Source organism: Nilaparvata lugens, chromosome 14 (genome assembly GCF_014356525.2).
Source record: "Nilaparvata lugens isolate BPH chromosome 14, ASM1435652v1, whole genome shotgun sequence".
NCBI classification, from domain to species: domain Eukaryota; kingdom Metazoa; phylum Arthropoda; class Insecta; order Hemiptera; family Delphacidae; genus Nilaparvata; species Nilaparvata lugens.
The window spans coordinates 5531839-5555629 of NC_052517.1; the positions used below are offsets into that span (position 1 = coordinate 5531839).

At 34.7% G+C, this 23791-nt stretch overlaps 1 protein-coding gene across 3 annotated transcripts; it reads left to right on the top strand.

Moving 5' to 3' along the window:
- The first annotated feature begins 1511 nt into the window (after nt 1-1511).
- LOC120354169 (zinc finger protein 260-like) lies at nt 1512-19752 on the top strand. 3 transcript variants are annotated; one of them, XM_039440616.1, is made up of 2 exons: nt 1512-1530; nt 17477-19752. In XM_039440616.1, exon 2 carries the CDS (start codon nt 17540-17542, stop codon nt 19718-19720), a length of 2181 nt encoding a protein of 726 aa, XP_039296550.1. In that variant the 5' UTR covers nt 1512-1530; nt 17477-17539; the 3' UTR covers nt 19721-19752. The 3 variants fall into 3 exon arrangements, with proteins under 3 accessions (XP_039296550.1, XP_039296548.1, XP_039296549.1); XM_039440614.1 differs by lacking the exon at nt 1512-1530 and adding an exon at nt 16115-16260; XM_039440615.1 differs by lacking the exon at nt 1512-1530 and adding an exon at nt 16803-17015.
- The last annotated feature ends 4039 nt before the right edge of the window (nt 19753-23791 follow it).

Consider the following 23791-nt stretch of genomic DNA (forward strand, 5'->3'; position numbering starts at 1 on the left):
AACTGATTTCTGAGGCCCCATAGCTCTTACAACAGCTCAACTCTCAAAACTCTGAACCATTCATTAACATAGAAAATATATAAATAATTTTATCAATTATTATTTACATAGAAACTCTGTCAATCAGAAATCAATCTCAGACATAGTAATTCAAGGAAGTTTTAAAATGTTAATGTCTTGCCCTTCTTATCATCTGCATGATTCATCAATTTTCTATCTGAATATATATTTTTTTTAATTATCTGACTCACTGTACATACTACTATATAAATATTCCCAGATTTGTTTTTCTAGTCAGTACAATTTGTATTCATATTTTTCGAATATTTGTGCAATAAAGTATAATAGTTTTCAAATAAAACTCTCAATATTCATTTTTGTCTTTCCTATCTATCCTATTATAAAATTATCCATTAATGTCTATGAATGCAAAATCAGATATGTCTTTTCAAATAAATTATCCTTGCTTCTATTACATTTTATTTTAAACACTATTTAACCAGACTATGTTCTAGTGATTTCAATGTTACAAAATTTATTTTGCTCTTTGTACCTGGATTCACAAGATTTTTGTTCTTAAATAACTTTTCATTTGCATTAATTTAATAATTAAAATGAGAGACCAAAAAAAGTTCATTCTAAATTCTCCAATTTCACTTCCACCACCCACTTATCTTTTAAAACAAAAAAGTTTTAGCATTTCAAAAATACCATGTTTGTTTGTATAGTAGTGCTAAAGTGTTTAGTATTAATAATTTTTGTAAAGTAGGGCCCATCGAATTTCCATCAAGCTGTTTACCCTGTTGTCAATATTTGCAGTAGCAGAAGTCTTTTGGGTGATTTACAGCATATTTGGATTTCTGTCCAATAATAATTGTTACAAAACTTGTCATGCTCTTTGCACCTGGATTCACAAGTTTTTGACATGATAACGTCTTATAAATTGGTTTGCCGGGAGACACTTCAAGAAACTGCGTTACGTTCCCACGTTATGCTCTCACAATGAGAGCGAGTGAGAGCGTTCGTTTCGGTTCACGGTCGTCTGGAAAGAGCACGAATAGGAGCAGTGGCGAGCAACGCGCCGCAGCAGCCGAAGGCATTCACCTGGAGAGAGGGTGAAACGGAGCAGTCAACCTGCGCAGGTGCCGCAAGCAATCTCCTGCGACTGCGCCACTACTTCAAAATGTCAAGTCAATGGTTGTCTCTCTCGCTCTTAGGCGGGTGCGGGCTAACCATGCCCGAGTGGAAGGGACGCGTGCCTCTCACTCACTATCATTGTGAGTTATTATTTCATCCTTCTTCCTACTATATGAATAGATATTCACATTAAAATTATTTTACCACTCAAAGTCATTGTCATGTAAAACTTTCGCCCGTATAACGACTTTACAGGCAACCATGCAATTTTTTTGTTGAAAAAGATAGACCCGGGAATCATTAATAATGAACTGAGTTTGAACTGGACAGAATAGGTTCAGGAACAGCAAACTTATAATAATAAATCAAAGACATTCTCATCAAACCAAATAGGTAGATTTGTTTCTATAATTTAATTGAGGTTTACTTGGGAATGGATGATCTCAAGGGTTAAATGAGTGTCCATTTACAAAAGTGCCTACTTGCCAAAAACAAAATTTTTCAGGAAACAAGAAAACCTTCATTTCATTGAAATTATGAGTTAATTAACTACTGTTAAGTTTATAAAATCTGTGAATAAATTGGAAACATAATTTACATGGTCTTAGATTACCTACAATATTTTTCTTTATATATATATATATATATATATATATATATATATATATATATATATATATATAGTAGTTTTAAGCTGTTTTAATATGCAACTAGACAGTTTTGGAAAAAATATTTGTAATTAGCAAGTTTTGGAAATGGACCTTTGTCAAGTAGCTAGTTTTGATACTGTAAATAAATCAGGTCTGATTAGGAAATCTAAAACAACAAAGAGCCTGAAGAAGAGGTTTAAAAGTAGTGTGAAAGAGAATCTATTCAAAGAAATGTTCTATTAAACATATTGGAATAATCTTGAAATGTTGAATCAATGGAATATTGTAGAAAAATTATGAAAAATGTACTCCCACCAAATATTAAAAAATGAGCTAGAACAATGTTCATGAAAATTTCTCTTAAATGTAACAATTCAAGCAAAATGTGACTGTCTTCAATCAATGAAAAATCAGCTAGCTCAACATATATCAAGAAGAGTTTTTTTGCCTTATTATCATGAGTCTTTTTTTACACTCTTAGATTTATTCCTTCCATGGGCTCATCAATTTCTTCATTTTCATCAACATTTTGAAGATCCATTTGTTCTTTTTTTGATATGACACCTTGTAGAACTTCAAATGACAAGAACTCTCCACTGCACCTTCTTCAACTGTCACTTCTTCAGCATTCATTATTCCTCAGGCCTCAGGTATAATACAAAACACAAAACAACTTGAACAACATAAACCTCTTGAAAATCAATCAACTATCAATGAACACAGCTGATTGAAAATAACTGATCCCCTGGAAGTGATAGATTGGCCAACAGTACTATAGATTTTTATATTCAGTAATATTGATTTTCACTATGAAAATATATGCCATTGCTTCAGAATAATCAATATTGTGGAAGCTTACAACTAGTAAGTAGGGCTTTTTCATATTGCAACTAGCCAGTTTTGGAAAAATCTTTGTGAACTCTGCCATCTTAGTTGCTAGCAAGTAGATAGTTTTGGAACAGTATCTGAGTTTGCATGAAGACAGTTTTGGAAATGGAATGAAATGCAACTAGGCTCACTTTGAATCTGTACTCGATTTTCAATCATTTTTTTCAAAATAGGATGAAGAAACTTTTGTCACTGTAAAAGTGTTTTATAATGTATATTCCAGTTGTTCCAACAACATGCAATCAAAATCTCGATTTCTCAAACTTTGTCAAGAAGGCACTTTTGGAAATGGACGACTCAAATAGCCCAATTTATTTTATTTATTTACAATGCAAATGACACTAATGTAAAAACAGTGAAATATGAAATAATAAGGTAGTCCTTGTGCTCTTTTCTTCCAAATTTCTAAGTGACAAAGTCCAAGATAAGGTTAGAATTTCACATGTACAATTTTTATAAAATTTTAGTCCAAAATAAACATTAAAACTATAAATTTTGAATTTAGCTGGCTTGAATCATTAAATTAATTAGAAATAATCCACTCAATCGCCACTTGTAACGAATAATATGACAAAATTTGGAACAGTTCAAAAAACACAAACTTGTCCACAACACTACAGGCTCAGGAAATACTGTGATTCACCGGCATACAGGAGCCCGCCTCTCCATTCTCAATGACAAATCTGCAAAGTTGTGGAGAAAGGTACCACTATAGTGAGGTCCACATTATGACAGTGTTTGATTAGCAATAGTATTGCTATCCTTGTCTATCATTCAACAAAGCAGATAGCACTATCTCTATCTTGCTTTGCTCTGTTGCCAGATCATCTTCCAACAATGTAGTATAAATAATTAACAAAATATTTTATTGTAATTATGAAAATTCATGAAAGTGATATTCAAATGACTCAACATTTGAAGTGCTGTGAGAGTATTATCATAGAGAAAAGATAGCATAAGAAGATATCTCATGGTATAGGGTGTTCATGTTCTAAATTTAAAGCCAATTTTTTGTCAACTCAAGCCGATTACTGTCTATTATTACGTTTTGGCTGGGTGAGGTTATAAGAATGGCACAGTATGAGTCTACCACTGTCACATAGCTTCACAAAAAAGAACCATGAGGACTGAATTGCCCAAATGTCATGTCATTTAAAGGTGCATACAGATTTAAGCCTTGCAAACATGATCGATTCACTTTTAAACAGCTGATGCCAAGCTTTTTATATCTGTATCTTACCGTTTCTGTAAAAATACAGATTAAGGGGCTATTGCTGAGATCGGGATTATCTCTTGCGCTCGGCTAAAAATCGGTTTTTGCGCCGCAGATCAAAAATCGGTTTGCTGAGATCGGGATTAACCATGCTCGAGCGCAAAAGTTAGCCGACCGGCAGTTATCGCAGGGAAAAACCGATGGTCTAAAAATCGGTTTGCTGAGGTTCATTCTAGGCTAAAAATTAATCTCAGTGGATTGCTGAGTTCAAGCGTAGATCAACTCGAGTTTAGAAGATAATCTCGGTGGATTGCTGAGATCGGGATCAGGCTAAAATGAGATAATCTCAGGAGAAAAAAATAATTATGATTTTAGACTCCAACTTAGACCTGCTAGGAGGCAGGTTCAAGTTCGGGATTAAGCTATTAACTCGATATTCTTTTGATTTTATTGGAAACAAATGTCAAATTGGGGTTCATCTTTGAATTCTGAATAATTTCATTACCCATAAGTCATATTTAAAATGTTTTTCCACTAATGTTAAAAATATTATAACATAAGAAAGTGAAAATGAAAACACCTTCAAACAACAAGGAAATTCTCTACCTCTCACGAAAAGGGGATCCGGGGGGCCTCCCCTGGAAAATTTAAGAGAAATACCCTCAATTTGGTGTGATTTCAAGCAATTTCCACTTGAAAAACTACATCCTAATAATGAAGTTTCTTAATGTTCAGTGGGCTGATCATTATTCAATTTTTCATAGAAAATATCATAGGCCTATGTTATTTCAGTTCATATAACAAATAGAATGGGAATATAATTTCATTAGTCATTTAATTGTTTCAAAAATTGTTTCTAAGCTATAGTCTACAAACCTATGATTTTCATGATTTTTACTAAAGTGCAAAAAAATAAATTTACTGTGGGGGGGATATATCCATGTTCCCAGATATTACTGGAGATTTGTTAATCTACGCCAACTATTGAAGATTCTGTCACTATTAATGAACAATCGGAAGTGCTTAAAGAACTAGCGGCACTCCGCGCTGAATCCAAGGTAGGATGGTCTAGATTAGAAAAAATTCAACAGGACCTAGGATCAGTAACTTCTGATTTTGCTGAGCTTAAAGTAAAAATAGAACAAATGATAACAGATACTGTTCATGTTAAAGATGTTGAAAAAATTAAAGATGAAAATGTTCGTCTCAATAAAGCTGTTACTCAACTGCGTACTGAAGTAGCTGATCTACAGCAGCAGTCGAGAAAAAATAACATTATAATATGTGGAATCCCATACACAAAAAATGAGAATATTGGTGTGGTGCAGGACAGTTTAGCATGTTACTTAGGTCTGAAATTCGACTGGTACGATATATCTGCTGCTCATCGTCTCCCAATCAATAAAAAAGACAATACATCTTCCATTGTAGTGAATTTTGTATCCAGAAATTTGAAAGCTGATTGGATGGCGGCAAAAAAGCAGACGCGAATAACAGCAGAAGATCTCCATCAAACTTTCCCTGCTATGCCCATCTACATCAACGAACATTTAACGCAACAAATGAGCCTGGTTTACAAAAAAGCAAGAGAAATGGTATCTAAGAAGAATATTGCATTTGCTTGGATCAAGGATGGACGTCTGCTGATCAAGGTCACTGCGACCGGAAGGACATACAGAATTCGTGACCTGGAGGAGTTGGAGAGCGTGATGTGTGGACCGGCGACCACTCACGGTTCCGCCGCTACAACTGCTGCCACCACCGACGCCGCTACCGCCTCCGAACCACTCGCCGCCACCGCCTCTGGAACACTCGCTGCCGCCGCCCCCAGACCACTCGCCACCGCCGCCTCCGGATCATTTAAAACTACACCGCTACCGCCCAACACTACCACCAATAGGCCGTCCAACATATTAAAATCAGGCATCATGGCCAAGAAGACAGGGTAACGTGAATATAGATGCAGGTAATACACAACTATTATATCATAATATAGAAAATAATAATAGAAAATTAATTTCTCCCTAACTTGGATAATTTATGCATAACTAGGTACAGCTAACAAAAATAAGTTTAGTGCCTAAAGTTCCGTATAGTAAAAATAACACAGTACTGCAATATCGGATAGTGTTATATGCTCTTGTCATTACATTATATTTGCAACAAATAGTGATTGAAATGGGTTTAAAATAATAATAAGGAATACCGGTAAGTGTTAAATTTTTTCTCCAGTTAAAAGTCTCAGTACCGGTTTATCAAAGTAGAAAATAACCTATCTTTTGTGTAGATATCATCTCTGGTACGGGAAATTAATAATAAATTCGATTAATATTACGTTTCTCATGACACTTACCGGAATGATTAATGTACACTTCTTAATCCATCAAGTTGACTAATCGAACTATTTTATTTATCTTGAAATTAAGTCATGTTCTACTCAGCGAGTATTGAATGTAATTCTACATTCTATCCTCACTGGTTTTACTAATCTATTCATAGGCTGTACTTGATTGAATAATGGAGTTAGTTTATTAATATTTATTTGCTGAATTTGCTTTGCTTTTTTTCTGCACCGTATAACAATATATGTATTTAAAACAACCCTTAATGATTTAATATTTATAAACATGTTGTATATTTCTAATTTTGAAATCAGTTTATGGAAAAGTATGGCAAAATAAAATATGTTCTACTGTAAATAGAATACATCAGAATAAATTTTGTCATGGAGTACCGTACATTAGAATGACTTGACTATTCTGCATATTATAATGCCAAGGTAGGTCATTACCATGAAATAGCCTGATAAAGTAATAATGAAATAATTGAAGTGCAGTGATTCTTCAAAGCACATCTCTTTCAAAACTATCTCTATCGATTACGGTTTATCTATACTACTTATCTCCAATCATTACCGTAACAAATAATGCTTTGCTAGATAGAATTTGAGTAGAGGCTGTGCCTAAATTGTTGGACTACTGTCTGAACACCGTCAGCTTATTCCATTTCAATTTATTGAATGATACTTTATAAATGCTTCTAGAGAAGGCCTACCTTATACAATTAATTAAATCAGACACTTGAAGAGAATTGCTAAACAATTATTAGGTCAAACATTACCATTATTGTTAATAAGCCAACTTCATTTCTATCCCTATTTCCAATTATGTATGATTTATGTTCATTGAAAATGCCTTATACAAATTTGTCTCATTTTCTTCTTCATACTACACTTATCATTCCAAACGAATACCTGTCCTAAAATTTAAAAGTATCATCTTGGAAATAATTAGGCTATAAATGCTTACCTAAGTACTGTATATTATTTGTTTAGCCTACTGTAATTGAATGTCTTATTATCAGAATTATATTTTGATATTAATTATAATTGGATAGGTACCTATATATTGATCGCTATATCTATTTATAATGATAATACTCCTATATATATAGGAATTCAATATCCGATAATTAAACTACATAGATACTTCAAGCATCTGTTGTCTTTTAAAATGGCCTATGACAAATCAAAATTCGTTATCTTACATTAATTTGTTTCTTTTCAATCAACAGATTTACTGATTTTAGTTTGTTAAGATAGGGATTATATTTTTCTGATATTTTGTAAAGGTTATTATACTAAAATTATCACAATGGAATCACTCAGACCTTGTGGTCCGATTGTAGAGCTGTGGCTCTGGGGTTTTGCCACTATGAATGTTTTTGACGAGGATGATGATGAGAGTGCTTTGTTTAATGAATGCCTCAATTCTAGTGGTCTATGTTTTTTGGAAAAATTTTTCATAAACGACATTGAAACTAGATTCTGCATTCTTCATATGAACATTCGCAGTTATAGGCATAACATTGACGAATTTTTGGTATTTTTAGATAGTGTTAGTAAAATTAAAATAAGTTGCATAGTTTTGACAGAAACATGGCTGGAGGACGATGAGGATGTGGTGTGGCTCCCTGGATATAGCGTTTTTCGTACAACTAACAAGTTGAATCAGAATGATGGTTTGGTAATATACATGGATAGTGCGCTCTCTGTCGCTTGTAATCAGCTGTGTCTAGGGGGAATCACTAACTGCCTGGCCTTGACCTTTACTTTGAAGGGTGTGCCCTGCCACTTGTTGGCTACTTATCGTAGCCCCGGTAGTAATAACATTACTTTCATTGATGCACTTCGTAGCTACTTAGAAGGTATAAGGGGTGATAAAACTCTCCAGATTTTTTGTGGAGATATCAATATTAATATATTAAATCCTGCATTATGCTCCACGCAGGAGTGTTACCTCGATATGTTATATATGAATTAGGATTTGTGAGCTATATTAACGGGGTGACTCGACCTACGGGGAGCTCATGCATGGACCATTTTTTTGTAAAAAATGATAAAAATATGAGAATCAAATCAGCAATTTATGAAACTGCAATTACTGATCACTATCCAACTTTCATTCAATTTAGCTTTGGGCCACCCAATGGTCAAAGCCATGTAAGTAGGCCAACATACCGCGTTACTGATTGGAATGCTGTAAGGGAGGAATTGTTAGCAATAGATTGGAACTGTGTCACTAATGATCTAAACGACATTGATTGCTGCACTACCACATTCATTAATATAATAAAATCTACCATTGAAAGATGCACACAAACTAAATTAGTGACTGCCAAAAACAGGAAGATCAAGCCTTGGATCACACAAGGCTTAGTCAAGTCCATTAGGCACAGAGACAGGTTGAGTAAAAGAGTTTTAAAGCAGCCTTTCAATGTTGAACTGCGCCAAGAATATTGTTATTATCGAAATTTGTTGCATCTTGCAATAAGAAGAGCTAAAATTAACTTTTATAGAGAAGAAATTTCAAATTTCAGGCAGTAACCCCAAAAAGTTCTGGTCGATAGTCAACAAGTTGGCGGGAAGGCCGGGGGTGGCGGGGCGGTTCCCACTGGATCAGTTTCATCAGGATAGTACACCAACAGATTCTGACATTAAACAAATTGCTAATTCCTTCAATAGTTTTTTCTCCAGGGTGGGTGCAAACCTGTCTAGTGCAATTCCGGAGCGAGGCCCAGACCTTGTGGTCGATGCAGTTCATGGCACTAACTTAACATTTGAATTGATGCCTGTAACTCAGCAGGATATTCTTACAATTGTGGGGGACCTTCGGGGTGGCTCCTCTCCAGGACTGGATGGTATTAGTTGTAGATTCATAAAGCAAAACAACAACGCAGTGATTAAGCCTCTCCATTTCATTATCAATAAGAGTATTCGTACAGGTAGATTCCCGGATGCTTCCAAGATGGCCAAAGTTATTCCTTTATTTGAATCTGGCTCTAAATCCATCATCAATAATTACAGACCCATATCTTTATTGAGCATTTTTGCTAAAATTCTAGAAAAAGTCATAAAAATACAGTTACAAACATACTTGGAAACTAATAATTTAATAACACCCGATCAATATGGATTCAGATATAATTGTAATACATCTAATGCAATGTTTGACATAACTAAGGAGATTGTGCAGAAGGTCTGCGAGGGTGATCATGTATTGATTACCTTCCTTGACCTTGCCAAGGCATTTGATGCTGTAGACAGTGATAAGCTGCTCCTTAAATTGAAATGCTGTGGAGTAAGGGGATTCCTCTCGAATGGTTCCAGGGCTATTTATGTAACTGTAAACAGACAGTTTGTATTAATGGAGTCTGTAGCGAGGCAGATAAAGTTGACTATGGAGTCATTCAGGGTAGTACCTTAGGCCCGCTGCTTTTTTTGGTATATAAAAATAACTTGTCTAAAGTTGAGTTTAATAGTAAGTTATTTTCATTTGTGGATGACACAGCAATTGTTTCATTTGGGCCTACATGGGCCTAAATGGCTGCTAAAGACCTTTTACAGGTCAAGAAGTGGCTTGACCAGAATAAACTCACTCTCAACGTTGATAAGACCAAGTACCTACTCATATACTCCAAAATCAATAGTGCCCCATCGCAGGACCTTGTCCTCAAACTTCACTCATGCGATGATTATAAGTCGGCCACCTGTGGCTGTGGAATATCCCAAACCATCTGAAGCAAATGGAAAATGTTGTCAGCATTAAATGCTACCTTAAAAGGTCGCTGTTTGAAATTGGTAGGGACGCCACATCGCGGCTCATCCAATCCGCCTATATCCATTGAACATCACCCCTGGTTGTGGGTGTTCGTCTGGATATGCAGGACTCTGTATGTCTCTTAAAATATTAATCAGTTTGTACTACATTTTTTTTTTCTTTTTTCAGTACCATATATATATGTATATAAATATATATATATTTTTTTTTAACTACAGAAATTTGGGTTCAACAACATTGAGTGCTCTCCACATCCTCTAAAGATGTTTTTCTATTTTTTATCTACTCTACTTTACTTATTCTATTGTTTTTGTTGTTTTTTTTATTGTAAATCTTCAACTGTCAGGTTGTTGTAATGCAGTTCACGGTGCTCATTGCCCACACCCAGACTTGTTGTCTTTGTGGGGAATATTCACTATATATCTAATGTTTCTACTGCTGTATTACTTTTTTTTGTGAATAAAGATCATTTGAATTTTGATTTTTTTTTGTATATCCTCCTGTCCCCGGTGGAAACTACTCTTTAATCATTACATAACTAGGACATTTTGTGGGCACCATACTAAAAAAAGGTGCTGGAGCACTGTTTAAGGGAACTACGTTTCAATCACATGAACTGTTTTACATACATGATCTTTTCATATTCATGCATGAAACTGAATGAACAATTATCAATACATGTTAAATTGAACTTTCAATTGTTAAAGATGGTAAAAACAAAACTGACTTACTTCAAAAAGATCTTCCTGAAGTATTCACTATATGCAGTTCCTTAGAGTAAAGATACTGTTTGAAAGTTACCTATTTATTTGTCTCTGGCAGTACGCACTAGCCCATTCACTGAGTATCCCATAATTTTATTATCATTCTGATATTCTCTCAACACTCATATTATATAATATAAAATATTATTTTTTTGTTTAAACAATGTCTGAAAATATATTAAATTGGAAGCCAGTTCTTTTGACTCAATTTCTATCAGTGGTAGATTACCTTCTACGAATCTAGGCTACACGATAGTATCGATGCTATCTATAATTTGCTTGAACACAATATGGAACTGCACCTAAATCAGTAATGAAGGAGAACTGTATTAAATACGTTGTAATTGTAAGAAAGTGTGAGATGATATCTATGTGGGGTTGATTGTTGCTAATTGGAGGCAGCTGCGTTATTGGAGGCAGCTGCGTTTGCTTGCATCATTACGGGATGCAGAAATAGTCTGCATTGCATAATTATTGAACTATAAAGTTGAGTCCAGATGGTGATGAGCGACCCTTTGTTTGCGTGATCCTTTCTGTGGAATTGATTTTGTGAGTGGATGAAGTGAAAAATGTATCTTGAATATTTGGATTATTACGAACCAATACCTTAAGACGGCGAGTACGGTATCAGAATTTAAAACTGAAGAGAAGTGCTGATTGCTCTCAGATTTTTTGCTGATGGTAGTCCACATAGAGACTGGCGATTTATGTGAGTAGGCTACTGCAGCATCATGTCGCATTATACATAGTGTTGCGGCAATAGCTATTATTTGTTTAGTAATGGAAAAATATTACATTAAATTCCTAGCTGGACAAATACGGTATGCTAGAAAAAACCTACATTTTTGTAATAAATGAAAATGAATTCCAAATGAACACCAAAAAGGTGAGGAGTTGTTCATGTGTTCACTGTAACAACATTCAAAAGAGTTTAGAAGAATATCTAATCACAGATGATCATCATAACGACGGTCAAGAGAGGATCGAGACTGAAATAGAGAGAGAATGGGAGTAAGTGGGGGAAAGAGAGAGAGAATGAGATTGATTGATTTTTTGTCTTCTTCAATATGCCCTAATAAAGGCATATTATGCCTGAGAGAGAGAGATTGATTGATTGAGTACTTTATTTATGTAGATTACAATATATACTGGCTTATACATTCATATACAATAGCTTACAATACAGCAAAATTATAGATGAATTTAGATAATATAGACTAAGAAAATAATTATTGAACTGTATATGATATGGAAAAGCAATTTGTAATATAATAACTATAGATAATTATATTGTTATGCATCTACATAAATTGGTGGAGCTTTGGACATATTAAGACAGCGTGTGAGAGCCAAAGTAGCATTCGAGATGGCTATTGCCAACATTGCGACAATAATTCCCTGTGGATTCCTCCAGTTGCGCCTCGGTCTAGCTAAACTTGAGTGTCGGTCTGGCTAAGCCCGGGTATCAAAGTTGCTCTCGACCATTGATATAGAGAATAAGATTAAGCCTTGTACACACGTCCGTACAGATTCGCGCGAACAATCGTATGTACATATGCCTCAACATTCACTGTACGTCCTTGTGGACGCGATCCACGTATGCCTCGGCATTCAAAAAGCTATCTGATTTGCAGACGACACGAAGACATAGTAGATGTAGATTTTCCACATGACAACAATGGCGTCATTCCATCATTGAAGATAGTTATCACAAATTGCAGCAGTATCATTTTATTTCAATGACTTATATAATAAAATAAAAAATAAAACTTGACAAACGATGTTGGTGGGTTGAACGATTGTAGGTTGAAGTAAGGAAATAAATTGCTACATGACATAAGATTGACAGTTCAAACTTTATTAGGTTGTCAAAACATTATCTTGTTAATATACTGAATCTAATTCAACTAGTTATCTAAACAAGAATGATATCATCATGAGGGAATCAATAACTCCACAAGAACGATTGGCTCTAACTTTGAGATTCTTGACATTAGGCGATTCATTTGTTGGTTTCCAATATCTATTCTGAATCTCAAGAAAAGAAAATTTCTACAATAATTCCAGAAGTTATGATGACCTAATCAAAGCACTTGACACTGTCTCACAAAATTGACAGTCTTCTTTAAGGAAATTAGCCATAAATTGAATCAAATACTAAATTGCTGCCCATTTTAAACTAACTCTGCTCATACACATGACAAAACAAGATTCTCCAAAAGATTAGCTTCAAGATTTACCTTTAAGGGAATACTAGTTCAAAGTTTGAATAAATCTCTCTATAGATAGCCTAGCTATCTAAAACGTATAATATCATATTGAAGATTACAATTTTAATTAACAACTCTGATTGATAACATGAAACAAACACTAGATGATTTGATAGCCACAGTAAAATATAATTTGAGCTATACTTTCTTGTAGGAACCCTTTAGTGAAGCTTTTTTCACTTGAATTATGCAGTTCTAAATTTGTTAATCATGATACAAATTATATATTCCATGCATGTTTCTATTTAAATATTTGACAATCCACATATCCTACAAAATTACAAAAATCCTACATTTTACAATTAGTTATTGGATCACAATTTGATTTGTCATTCATTAACCTAATTCATTGGGATTAGGTTATGACGCCTTCAATGTTTACGTTTTGCCTCACCCGTATGGCAAAATCGCGTCCACACGTACATTCAATGCTCACCCGAGGCGCCTTTGAGCACGCCAAAATACTGACAGGGTTCCGGTTCGCCCACATGCCTCAGCGAACAGTGTCCACACGTGCGAATGCAAGCCCATACACGTATGCTCACCCGAGGCAAACGTACGTGTGTACACCGTTTAAGAAGAGCGAAGTCCGCTATGATGCCACTGCGCTAGTGTAGCTACCAGAAATTTCGGGCAAGAAGTCAGGTATTTATTTGTATTCGCTGTGTAGAAAAAGAGCCTTTTTCAAATGATAATATTTTTTTATTGAAGCAATGAAAAATATTCAAAGTATGGTAGTTTCATGCAGTGCTTATGGATGTACGAATCTGCATGCACCAGATAAAAATATTTCTTTCCATACATAAGTATTTTTATATTTTCATCGGTCATGTTTCATGCAGGCTAAGCCTAGTGCCAAATGATCGTTTCAAGGAATATTGTGCTTAGGTTGATTCATTATCATTTGCCAAGTAGTAAAATATAAGTTTCGGTAATATTATAATAAATATTTTATTTTCATAGATCCAATATAGGTATCCATATTCCATTCCATTAATTTGTCTTATATTGTAATATTTTGTGAACTATGAAAATATTGTATGCTAAATTTGTATTATAAAAAATATTATTTGCTAAAATTGTCTATAAATTCTTCATCATTGCTATTGTTTTATTTTTCCCGTTCTTATAATATGTAGTTATTTATTATCTTATATTAAATATAGGAGTATAATAGAGTATAGTTAGTACCTATAGGTACTTAAGTTGCAAAACGAATGGAAACAGTTTCACGAAATATTGTGATAACAGTTGATTTATTATTATTTGCAGTCTAATAAAATATACGGTAATATTAGCGTTCTATAATAAATGTTTTATTTTCCATATCCTAAATACATGGTAATAGGAAAATATTGTAAAAATGAGATTCATTTGCTAATAGAATGGATCAAAATCTGTAGTGAGGTAGGTTCACTAAATTAGATGTTTGGTCGAGTTAAAAATAATGTTCAATGAACAAATCATTGTATCATATGGTAATGGGAATGTTGAAAAGTTGAAAAAAAATTATATTGAAATCCATCAAGTATGTCGAAAGATATAACACATTGAAAGTCAATGTTTTCCCATATAAGTCTGTCTGGGCGCCTGACTTCTTGCCTGATATTCAATGGCGACGAGAAATGAAGGAGGCATCATGCTTCCAAATGCTTGAAGGTATAGCTTAGTCATCTAACTATATATATCAATGCTCTCGACCAAGAGATGACCGACAGCTAAACTCGATCTCAGCAAACCGATTTTTTAGCCGAGACCAAAGTTGCACTAGACCAACGTTGTGCCAGGGTTAGCCAGACCCAATCTCAGCAATCGCCCCATAGTCAGCTTATTAAAAGTAACTTGCTCATGTTCGCGGCATGTATATCTGTACACACCTTAAGATAATATATTTTTCCTACAGTTACCTTGCAAAGTGACGATTCCTGCACTGATTACAGAACGCAAAGATTCACTTTTCCGCTCTAGTGCGGGAAAAATCTTTTCTGCACTCCAGATTTGCAACATGGCAACACAAAATAGTTGGTGGGTAAAATGGAGGATTAGTGCACGAAAACAAAAATTAAGTTGGTAACAATGACTGTGGTTAGATTTAGATGAGAATCATTTCAATGGCTACCTACCCTACATTTATGATAAAATCCCAATTTAGAAATCCAAAACAAGGATAATGTTCATCTAAATCATTATTAAATAATCATCATTTATGAATTCTCATCATTTAATAATAAATAATAGTTCTTTTCTATTGATAATAATTATCAATAATAATTATTATTATTTCAACTGCAAGAAATGAGAAAAGTAGCAAATATATTATAAAATTCGAATTTTGAGGTTAAATGATTACCGTTCGATATTCATATAAATAGAAATGATAAAAAACATAATAATACTACAATAAATATTCACTGTTGTCTATGTTATTTTTATAAATATTTCTCAGTTTACATTGAGCATTTTTCTCGGTAATTTGAGCAAAAGTCTAGATTTCTGAATTGTGTTTCAGTAATTTTTAGCTGGATGAAACAAACTTAGGTACGATTCTTCCCACTAGGTTGCGCGCTTGTCGGTTCAGCCATCTTGTTGTGTTCAGCCATTTTGCAGCTCGGTTCAGCCAACAAGCTGCTGGCGTGTATGTTGAATGTGAATTTTTGTTCTATCTGTATTTTTTCTGATTCTTGAATGAATAAAAATGAGAATTTTGGCTGAGAATTTTCAACTTCAATTGGATTATTAATTTTAAAATGAATTAAGATTGTTATTAATAACAGCATCACACACACAAACATTTGATGGATTTCAGCCATCATTTTACCCATAATTATTCATTTTTCATATTCAATGGTAACTGTAGGAAAAGTTTAATGTGAAATATGTGAGCAAAGTTCCTCTGCTGCACTCAAGAAGTCATTCCGCCCACGCCTACGGCTCGGGCGTAAACGTTTCTTTCGGTGCAGCAAACTGTCACTTTGCGCACTAGTTGCACAAATAACTATTTCAATGCCGAAGCATGTGTGCGACGCACAATGCCTCGCCAATGCTTGCCTTGCACCAATATGAGCGTCTGTCAATACGCGGCTTTCATTCTTATAGGATAGAACTGATCAAATTCCCTCTTTGATTTTGGATTATTTTGTCATTTTAATTAATTACAGTAGGTTAAAGTAATTAATTATCTCGAATCATTCAATATTATTGGACACAGTGGATTTCGAAGTAAGTACTTGAATGAACATTTTATTAAAAATGTGTAGGGATATAGTATTTTAAGCAAAATAGGCTACTACCTAACCTGAAAAATTCACTGTTGAAGACCTAAGTTCCTGTTACAATCAATTAACATCAGGGACAGAGCTTTGCTCTGGAGTACAAAAGCATAGAACATTTATTATGAAAGAAGAAATTATAATAACATTTATAAAGAAATGTTCAATCCAATCACAGAAAATTGTAATTAATTCCCAGAGGAATGCAAAAATTTTCCTCACAAAGGCCCAGTTGCACAAAAGCAGGTTAAATTTTAATCCTGATTAACTTCATGTGAACCAAATCAGAGAAGACCTTTTTAAAAAGATGGATCTATTGGAATTAATCAGGATTGAAAAAAACCCAGCTTTTTTGCAACTGGCACTAAGTACCTGATTGAATGATCACAAAAGTTCAACAGCTGAGTCATAATTTTGAAACAGTCTCACACACATGAACTTGCTCACTCACTTCCATCATCAACAGATGACCATCAGCTGTTTTTCCAAGGATGTTCTGAATTTCATCAGAATCATTAGAGCAGTTTTCGAGATCTGGTGAAATACAAATATCTTAACATCCAAACATATAAACAGAAGTTGCTTGTTTGATAGTATATGATAATATTTAAAGAAGGCAGAGAATCATCAACAATGTTCCCATATCATCATTCTCTGTCATTATAACATGGACCTCATCACTATGGATACTCCACTTCACTTAATGTAGGATTTGTTTATGTGACTCATGATAGAAAAAACACTCAGGCTAGGCACTCACCAATTAGTCAAGACAAGACATGATCAGACACATTTAGTCACAATACTTCACATTGTTGCTTATGAGGCAACACAATCATTAGTCATTACAATTAAACATGTCTTTATAAGCAACTATGTGAATTAATGTGACTGAACCTGTGTGATCACGTCCTTTCTTGACTAACTGGTGTGCGCCTAGCCCAATGTAGAAATTCATTTCACATGAATAGGTAATAGATGGAGCATAAGGAGTTACACTTCTGGCTTTCATGGTAATGTTCACAATATGAAATATTTATTCAATATCATAATTGAAATTGAATCGAATATATCAAGCTCAACAATTTCTGAAAGAATCAAATTTATTATTTCTTCATTCAATCACAACATAACCCACTACAACTGAGCCACTGACTTGCTTACAGGGAGGAGAGTACAGCTACAGATGCCACAGTGGATCCAGACCAGTCCAGATTCAGCCAAACAACATGGATGGTCAAGGTCAAGACAACTCAGGGTCAATGACACATTCTCAACATCAAGGACCAGACATGGACATCTGTGATTGGCCAATCTATGGACCAGATGAAGCTGAAGACATCATTGAAGAAAAGTACCAGATTCAGCATAACATGGATAATCAGGTTGTATACTTAGACCACAATTATTCAAAACATCGATTTGAAATTATAGTGCTAAAGCCAGAGGTTCTGATTGAAGAAGAAGAACACCAACAACATGAAGGAATAGTGAAAGAAGAGGAGATTCAGCAAGAAAATGATACAGGCATACAGATTGAAAGCATCTATTCTCTTTCAACAGATAGACTGAACTGTGACCCCTTTATACCTGAACACATGAAAGTTGAAAATGTAGAAGAATCTTATGAAACACACTCAGAAACATTAGTGGATATTGAAGACAATTATTCTGATACATTATTTACACATTCTGAAAGTATAAGAATACCAACAGGACTATGTATATCAAACTCTGTCAGACAAGGAGGTTTAAGCACCATCAATGGATCAGTTGATGAAACTCTCGGGAACACCTCGATCAACGATTCTGATGAAGACCTCAATGAGGTGGACTTATTAATTAAAAATGCAAGAAAGAATGTGATTGATGCAGCAAGTGATAGTGAATTAACTGAATGTCAGTTGTGTGGTGAAGCATTTAGCAACATCAGAGAATTAAATCTTCATTGTAGAATAAACACAGCTGGGAAACAACATAAGTGCAAGTACTGTAACTACAAAACAAAAAATAAAGCAAATCTCATCAAACATATAAGGATTCACACTGGTGAAAAACCCTATACCTGTGATTTTTGTGACCACAAGGCAACAAACAAATCAAATCTCATCCAACATATAAGGATTCACACTGGAGAGAGACCCTACAGCTGTGATTTCTGTGACTACAAAGCTTATCAGAAATCTGATCTCACCAATCATATAAAGACTCACACTGGAGAGGGACCCTTCAGTTGTAATCTCTGTGACTACAAAGCAACAGCGAAATCATCTCTCACCAAACATTTAAGGATTCACACTGGAGAGAGACCCTACAGCTGTGATCTCTGTGACTACAAAGCAACAGTGAAATCATCTCTCACCAAACATTTAAGGATTCACACTGGAGTGAGACCCTTCAGCTGTGATTTTTGTGACTACAAAGCAACAGAGAAATCACCTCTCACCAATCATATAAAGACTCACACTGGAGAGAGACCCTTCAGTTGTGATCTCTGTGACTACAAAGCAACAGTGAAATCATCTCTCACCAGACATTTAAGGATTCACACTGGAGAGAGACCCTTCAACTGTGATTTTTGTGACTACAAAGCAACAGAGAAATCACATCTCACCAAACATATAAGGATTCACACTGGTGAAAAACCCTATACCTGTGATTTTTGTGACCACAAGGCAACAAACAAATCAAATCTCATCCAACATATTATAAGGATTCACACTGGAGAGAGACCCTTCAGCTGTGATTTCTGTGACTACAAAGCTTATCAGAAATCTCATCTCACCAATCATATAAAGACTCACACTGGAGAGAGACCCTTCAGTTGTGATTTCTGTGACTACAAAGCAACAGCGAAATCATCTCTCACCAAACATTTAAGGATTCACACTGGAGAGAGACCCTACAGCTGTGATCTCTGTGACTACAAAGCAACAGTGAAATCATCTCTCACCAAACATTTAAGGATTCACACTGGAGTGAGACCCTTCAGCTGTGATTTTTGTGACTACAAAGCAACAGAGAAATCACCTCTCACCAATCATATAAAGACTCACACTGGAGAGAGACCCTTCAGTTGTGATCTCTGTGACTACAAAGCAACAGAGAAATCATCTCTCACCAGACATTTAAGGATTCACACTGGAGAGAGACCCTTCAACTGTGATTTTTGTGACTACAAAGCAACAGAGAAATCACATCTCACCAAACATATAAGGATTCACACTGGTGAAAAACCCTATACCTGTGATTTTTGTGACTACAAAGCAAAAGTAAAATCATCTATCACCCAACATTTGAGGATTCACACTGGAGAGAGACCCTTCAGATGTGATTTCTGTGACTACAAATCAACACATAAATCAACTCTCAACAGACATCTGAGGTCGCACACTAAAGAAAGACCCTAGAGCTGTGATTTCTATGACTACAAAACAAATCTAAAAAAACATTTAAGGAAACACACTTGCAAAAAACTTTGAAATTCAATTTTTCCATACAAAATCTCCTACAATCCAAAACAACATTCAAATACTAAAAATATTCAACTGATTTCTGAGGCCCCATAGCTCTTGCAACAGCTCAACTCTCAAAACTCTGAACCATTCATTAACATAGAAAATATATAAATAATTTTATCAATTATTATTTTCATAGAAACTCTGTCAATCAGAAATCAATCTCAGACATAATACTTCAAGAAAGTTTTAAAATGTTAATGTCTTGCCCTTCTTATCATCTGCATGATTCATCAATTTTCTATCCGAATATTTTTTTTAAAATTTAGCTGACTCACTGTACATACTTGTAATAGAATTGGACTCAACATGAGCTTTATTCGACATTAAATATGTGTCTTAGTAACAGAGATAACAGATTATAAATATTACAGCTGTTTTATCATCACAATCTTCCCCCCTTAATATCAATCGGCACTCGTGGGGTATGGGGCGAGCTGGCGAAGTGAGACTGTCGATTCTCTGCCGTCGTTGTGGCGAACAAACGCATATTCAGGGTTACTCTCGATTAATTCAACTTTTTCAACTTGCGATTCTTGTTTTGAGTTTTTTGTCATCTTCTTCAACCATACTGGTCCAGGTGTCAATAGCCAGGTTGGTAATGGTTTTCCATTACTTGAGTTTCTTGCATGTAAAAACATCCGCTCATGTGGTGTGCAGTTGGTGCTTGTGCATAATAGGGAACGAATAGAGTTAAGGGCATCGGGGAGAACTTGTTCCCAGTGACTGTTGTTCAAACCTCTCGATTTTAGGGCTAGCATCACACTTTTCCATATAACTCCATTGTACCGTTCGACTTGCCCATTACCGGCTGGATTATAGGGCGATGTTCTGCTGCTGGCAATTCCTTTTGATAGTAGGAAATTTTTCAAAGCTGATGACATAAACGATGTTCCTCTATCGGAATGTATGTAAGACGGTACACCAAAAAGAGAGAATAGTGATGTAAGGTGTTTTATTACTGTATTAGTAGTCATGTCAGGACAGGGGAAGGCAAATGGGAATCTGGAATATTCGTCTATAAGAACTAAAATATACTTGTTCCTTGAACTTGATTGTAGTGGGCCTTTGAAATCCATATTAAGACGTTCAAATGGTCGAGTTGCTTTGATAAGGCGGCCAGTTCCTTTGGCATAGCATGGTTTCATTTCAGAACATGTAATACATTTGGAACATACTTCTTTTACATCATCTATTGAATATGGTAAGTTCTTTGTTTTGGTCCAATGATGGAGTCGAGTAACTCCTGGATGACACAGGTCCTCATGAATTTTTATCAGTTTCTTTATATCTGTATGGCATCCAACAGAGGCACAGACTCTTGATAGTGTATCTGCTGGTATATTCTCTTTTCCAACTCTATAAATTATATTGAACTTATATTCTGACAATTCAAGGCGCCATCGTTGGATTTTGTCATTCTTAATCTTGCTGGTTTGTTTATTACTAAACATGAATGAAACTGATTTCTGGTCTGTGATAAGTGTAAATTCTCGTCCAAGTAAGTAATGTCGCCATTTCCTGATTGATTCCACAATGGCATAAGCTTCTTTTTCCACTGCAGAGTGCCTAGTTTCAGATGTGGAAAGAGTTCTTGAGAAAAACGCCACTGGTCTCTCATTCTGTGTTAATACTGCTCCAATAGCGTAATCTGAGGCATCAGTTTCCAAAGTGAACGGGACTTTTTCATCAATGTGCACTAGAACTGCAGATCCTATTTCTTTCTTTAATGATTCAAATATATTTCTGCATTCTTCATTCAACGGGAAGTGAGTATTATGCACAAGTGGATGGATCTTTTTTGAAAATTCTTTTATCCATTTGGAGTAGTGTGCAAGCATTCCAAGGACACGCTTCAATTCTTTCTGATTTTTTGGAGCTGGTAAGTCAAGGAGTGGTTTCAATCGATCTGGATCGGGCTTAATCATACCCTGACCAATTTCGAATCCCAGAAAGGTTAAATTCTCCATAGATATTTTACACTTTTCTTCATTAATCGTGAGGCCATATTTTTCTGTTGCTCTCCAGAAATTTTCTAAATTTTCATCATGTTCTTCTTGGGTCCTTCCGCATACAATAATATCATCTAAATAGGCATAACATGATGTCAAATTTTCTTGTTCTATGATTTGATCAATCACTTTCTGGAAAGCAGCTACTCCATTCGTGACTCCGAACGGAATTCTTTTGAATTGATACAGTTTGTGTCCAACTTCAAATGCGGTGAAATGCCTTTCCTCAGGCAAGATTGGTATCTGGTGATAGGCAGATTTCAGGTCAATAGATGAGAATATTTTATATTGCGCTACCTTATTGACTAATTCTTCCATTAGTGGTAGTGGATAGGCATCCAAATTCGTGAATTTGTTGATGGTCTGTGAATAGTCAATCACCATACGTTTCTTTTGGTTCTCTCTTGAAGTAACAAATGCTTGAGCTCTCCAAGAAGAATGACTATTTTCTATAATATCAGCATCTTTAAGCCGTTTGACTTCATTCATCATAAACAAGTAATCCTCTTCTGAATGTCGTCTCGATTTAGTTATTATAGGCCGACAGTCCGGTTGAAGATCACGAAACAATGAGACAGGTTCTACTGTAGCTTGGGCTAGAGCACACTTTTTAATTTCATAAGTAGGCCTTCTTGCGTCATTGTCTTCATTCAGTTGTAGTGCTGCTTTAGATCCACCGAAATCAAAAGTGATGGATGAAAAGTTCTTTAGAAAATCGTGTCCCAAAATTACACTAGCGCAACATTTGTTCAATACGATCAAAGGAAAATCATTATATTCTTCGTTCTGGAAATATATTTCACTCAAAGCGCACTCAGTTGTTTTAGTGTTGCAGGCACTTGAAGCAAATGTAATCAAATTGGAATATGGCATAGTTTTCATCTTCGATTGTACTACAAGTTTCTTATCTATAAAACTTGCTGTGCTCCCAGTGTCTAATAGTGCCAATGTATCTATTCCATTAACACGTATAGGAACAAGACATTTTGAGAGGTCAGTGCTGGTATTTGCTGCTGAAATTACTGTGGCAGATAGCATTTGGTTTTGCGAATCGTTTTCTCCTTCACTGACTAAATCTTGACGTTTACTCGTTTTTCTTTTCGGACCCATTTATTTTATTTTTAATGTCGAATAAATTGTAATAGAATTGGACTCAACACGAGCTTTATTCGACATTAAATATGTGTCTTAGTAACAGAGATAACAGATTATAAATATTACAGCTGTTTTATCATCACAATACTACTATATAAATATTCCCAGATTTGTTTTTCCAGTCAGTACAATGTTTATTCATATATTTTGAATATTTGTGTAATAAAGTATAATAGTCTTCAAATAGAACTCTCAATATTCATTCTTGTCTTTCCTATCTATTCTATTTTAAAATTATCCATTAATGTCTATGAATGCAACATCAGTTATGTCTTTTCAAATAAATTATCCTTACTTTATTACATTTTATTTGAAAAAACATTTCTACCAGACTTTTTAATAGTTACAATGTTACAAAATTAGTCATGCTCTTTGTACCTGGACACACAAGTTTTTTTGTTCTCAAATGACTTTTCAATTGCATAAATTGAAGAAAATTAAAATGAGAGGCCAAATTTTCTTTCTAAATATTTTTCAATCTCGTTTTCACCACCCACTTTTGAAACAAAAAAGTTTTAGCATTTCAAAAATTTTATGTTAGTTTGCTTAAAAAGTCTTGACATTGACGATCATAATCATTGATTAAAAAATAACTATGGGTCGAATCCAGACATCAAAATAAAAGAAAGAATACATTTTCCCTGTTACATTGATATAAAATATATTCTTATTACAACATAACATAATTTTGAGGAAAGTGATATTTTCAATTTCATCAAAAAAAAAAAAAAAAAATTCATTCAAGAATAAATAATAAAGCAACCACATTTTAAAAACTTGTATATATTTCTTACAT

What these genes read in the sequence shown, in the direction of transcription:
- LOC120354169 (XM_039440616.1), top strand. Translation starts at nt 17,540, where the DNA reads ATGGATGGTCAAGGTCAAGACAACTCAGGGTCAATGACACATTCTCAA.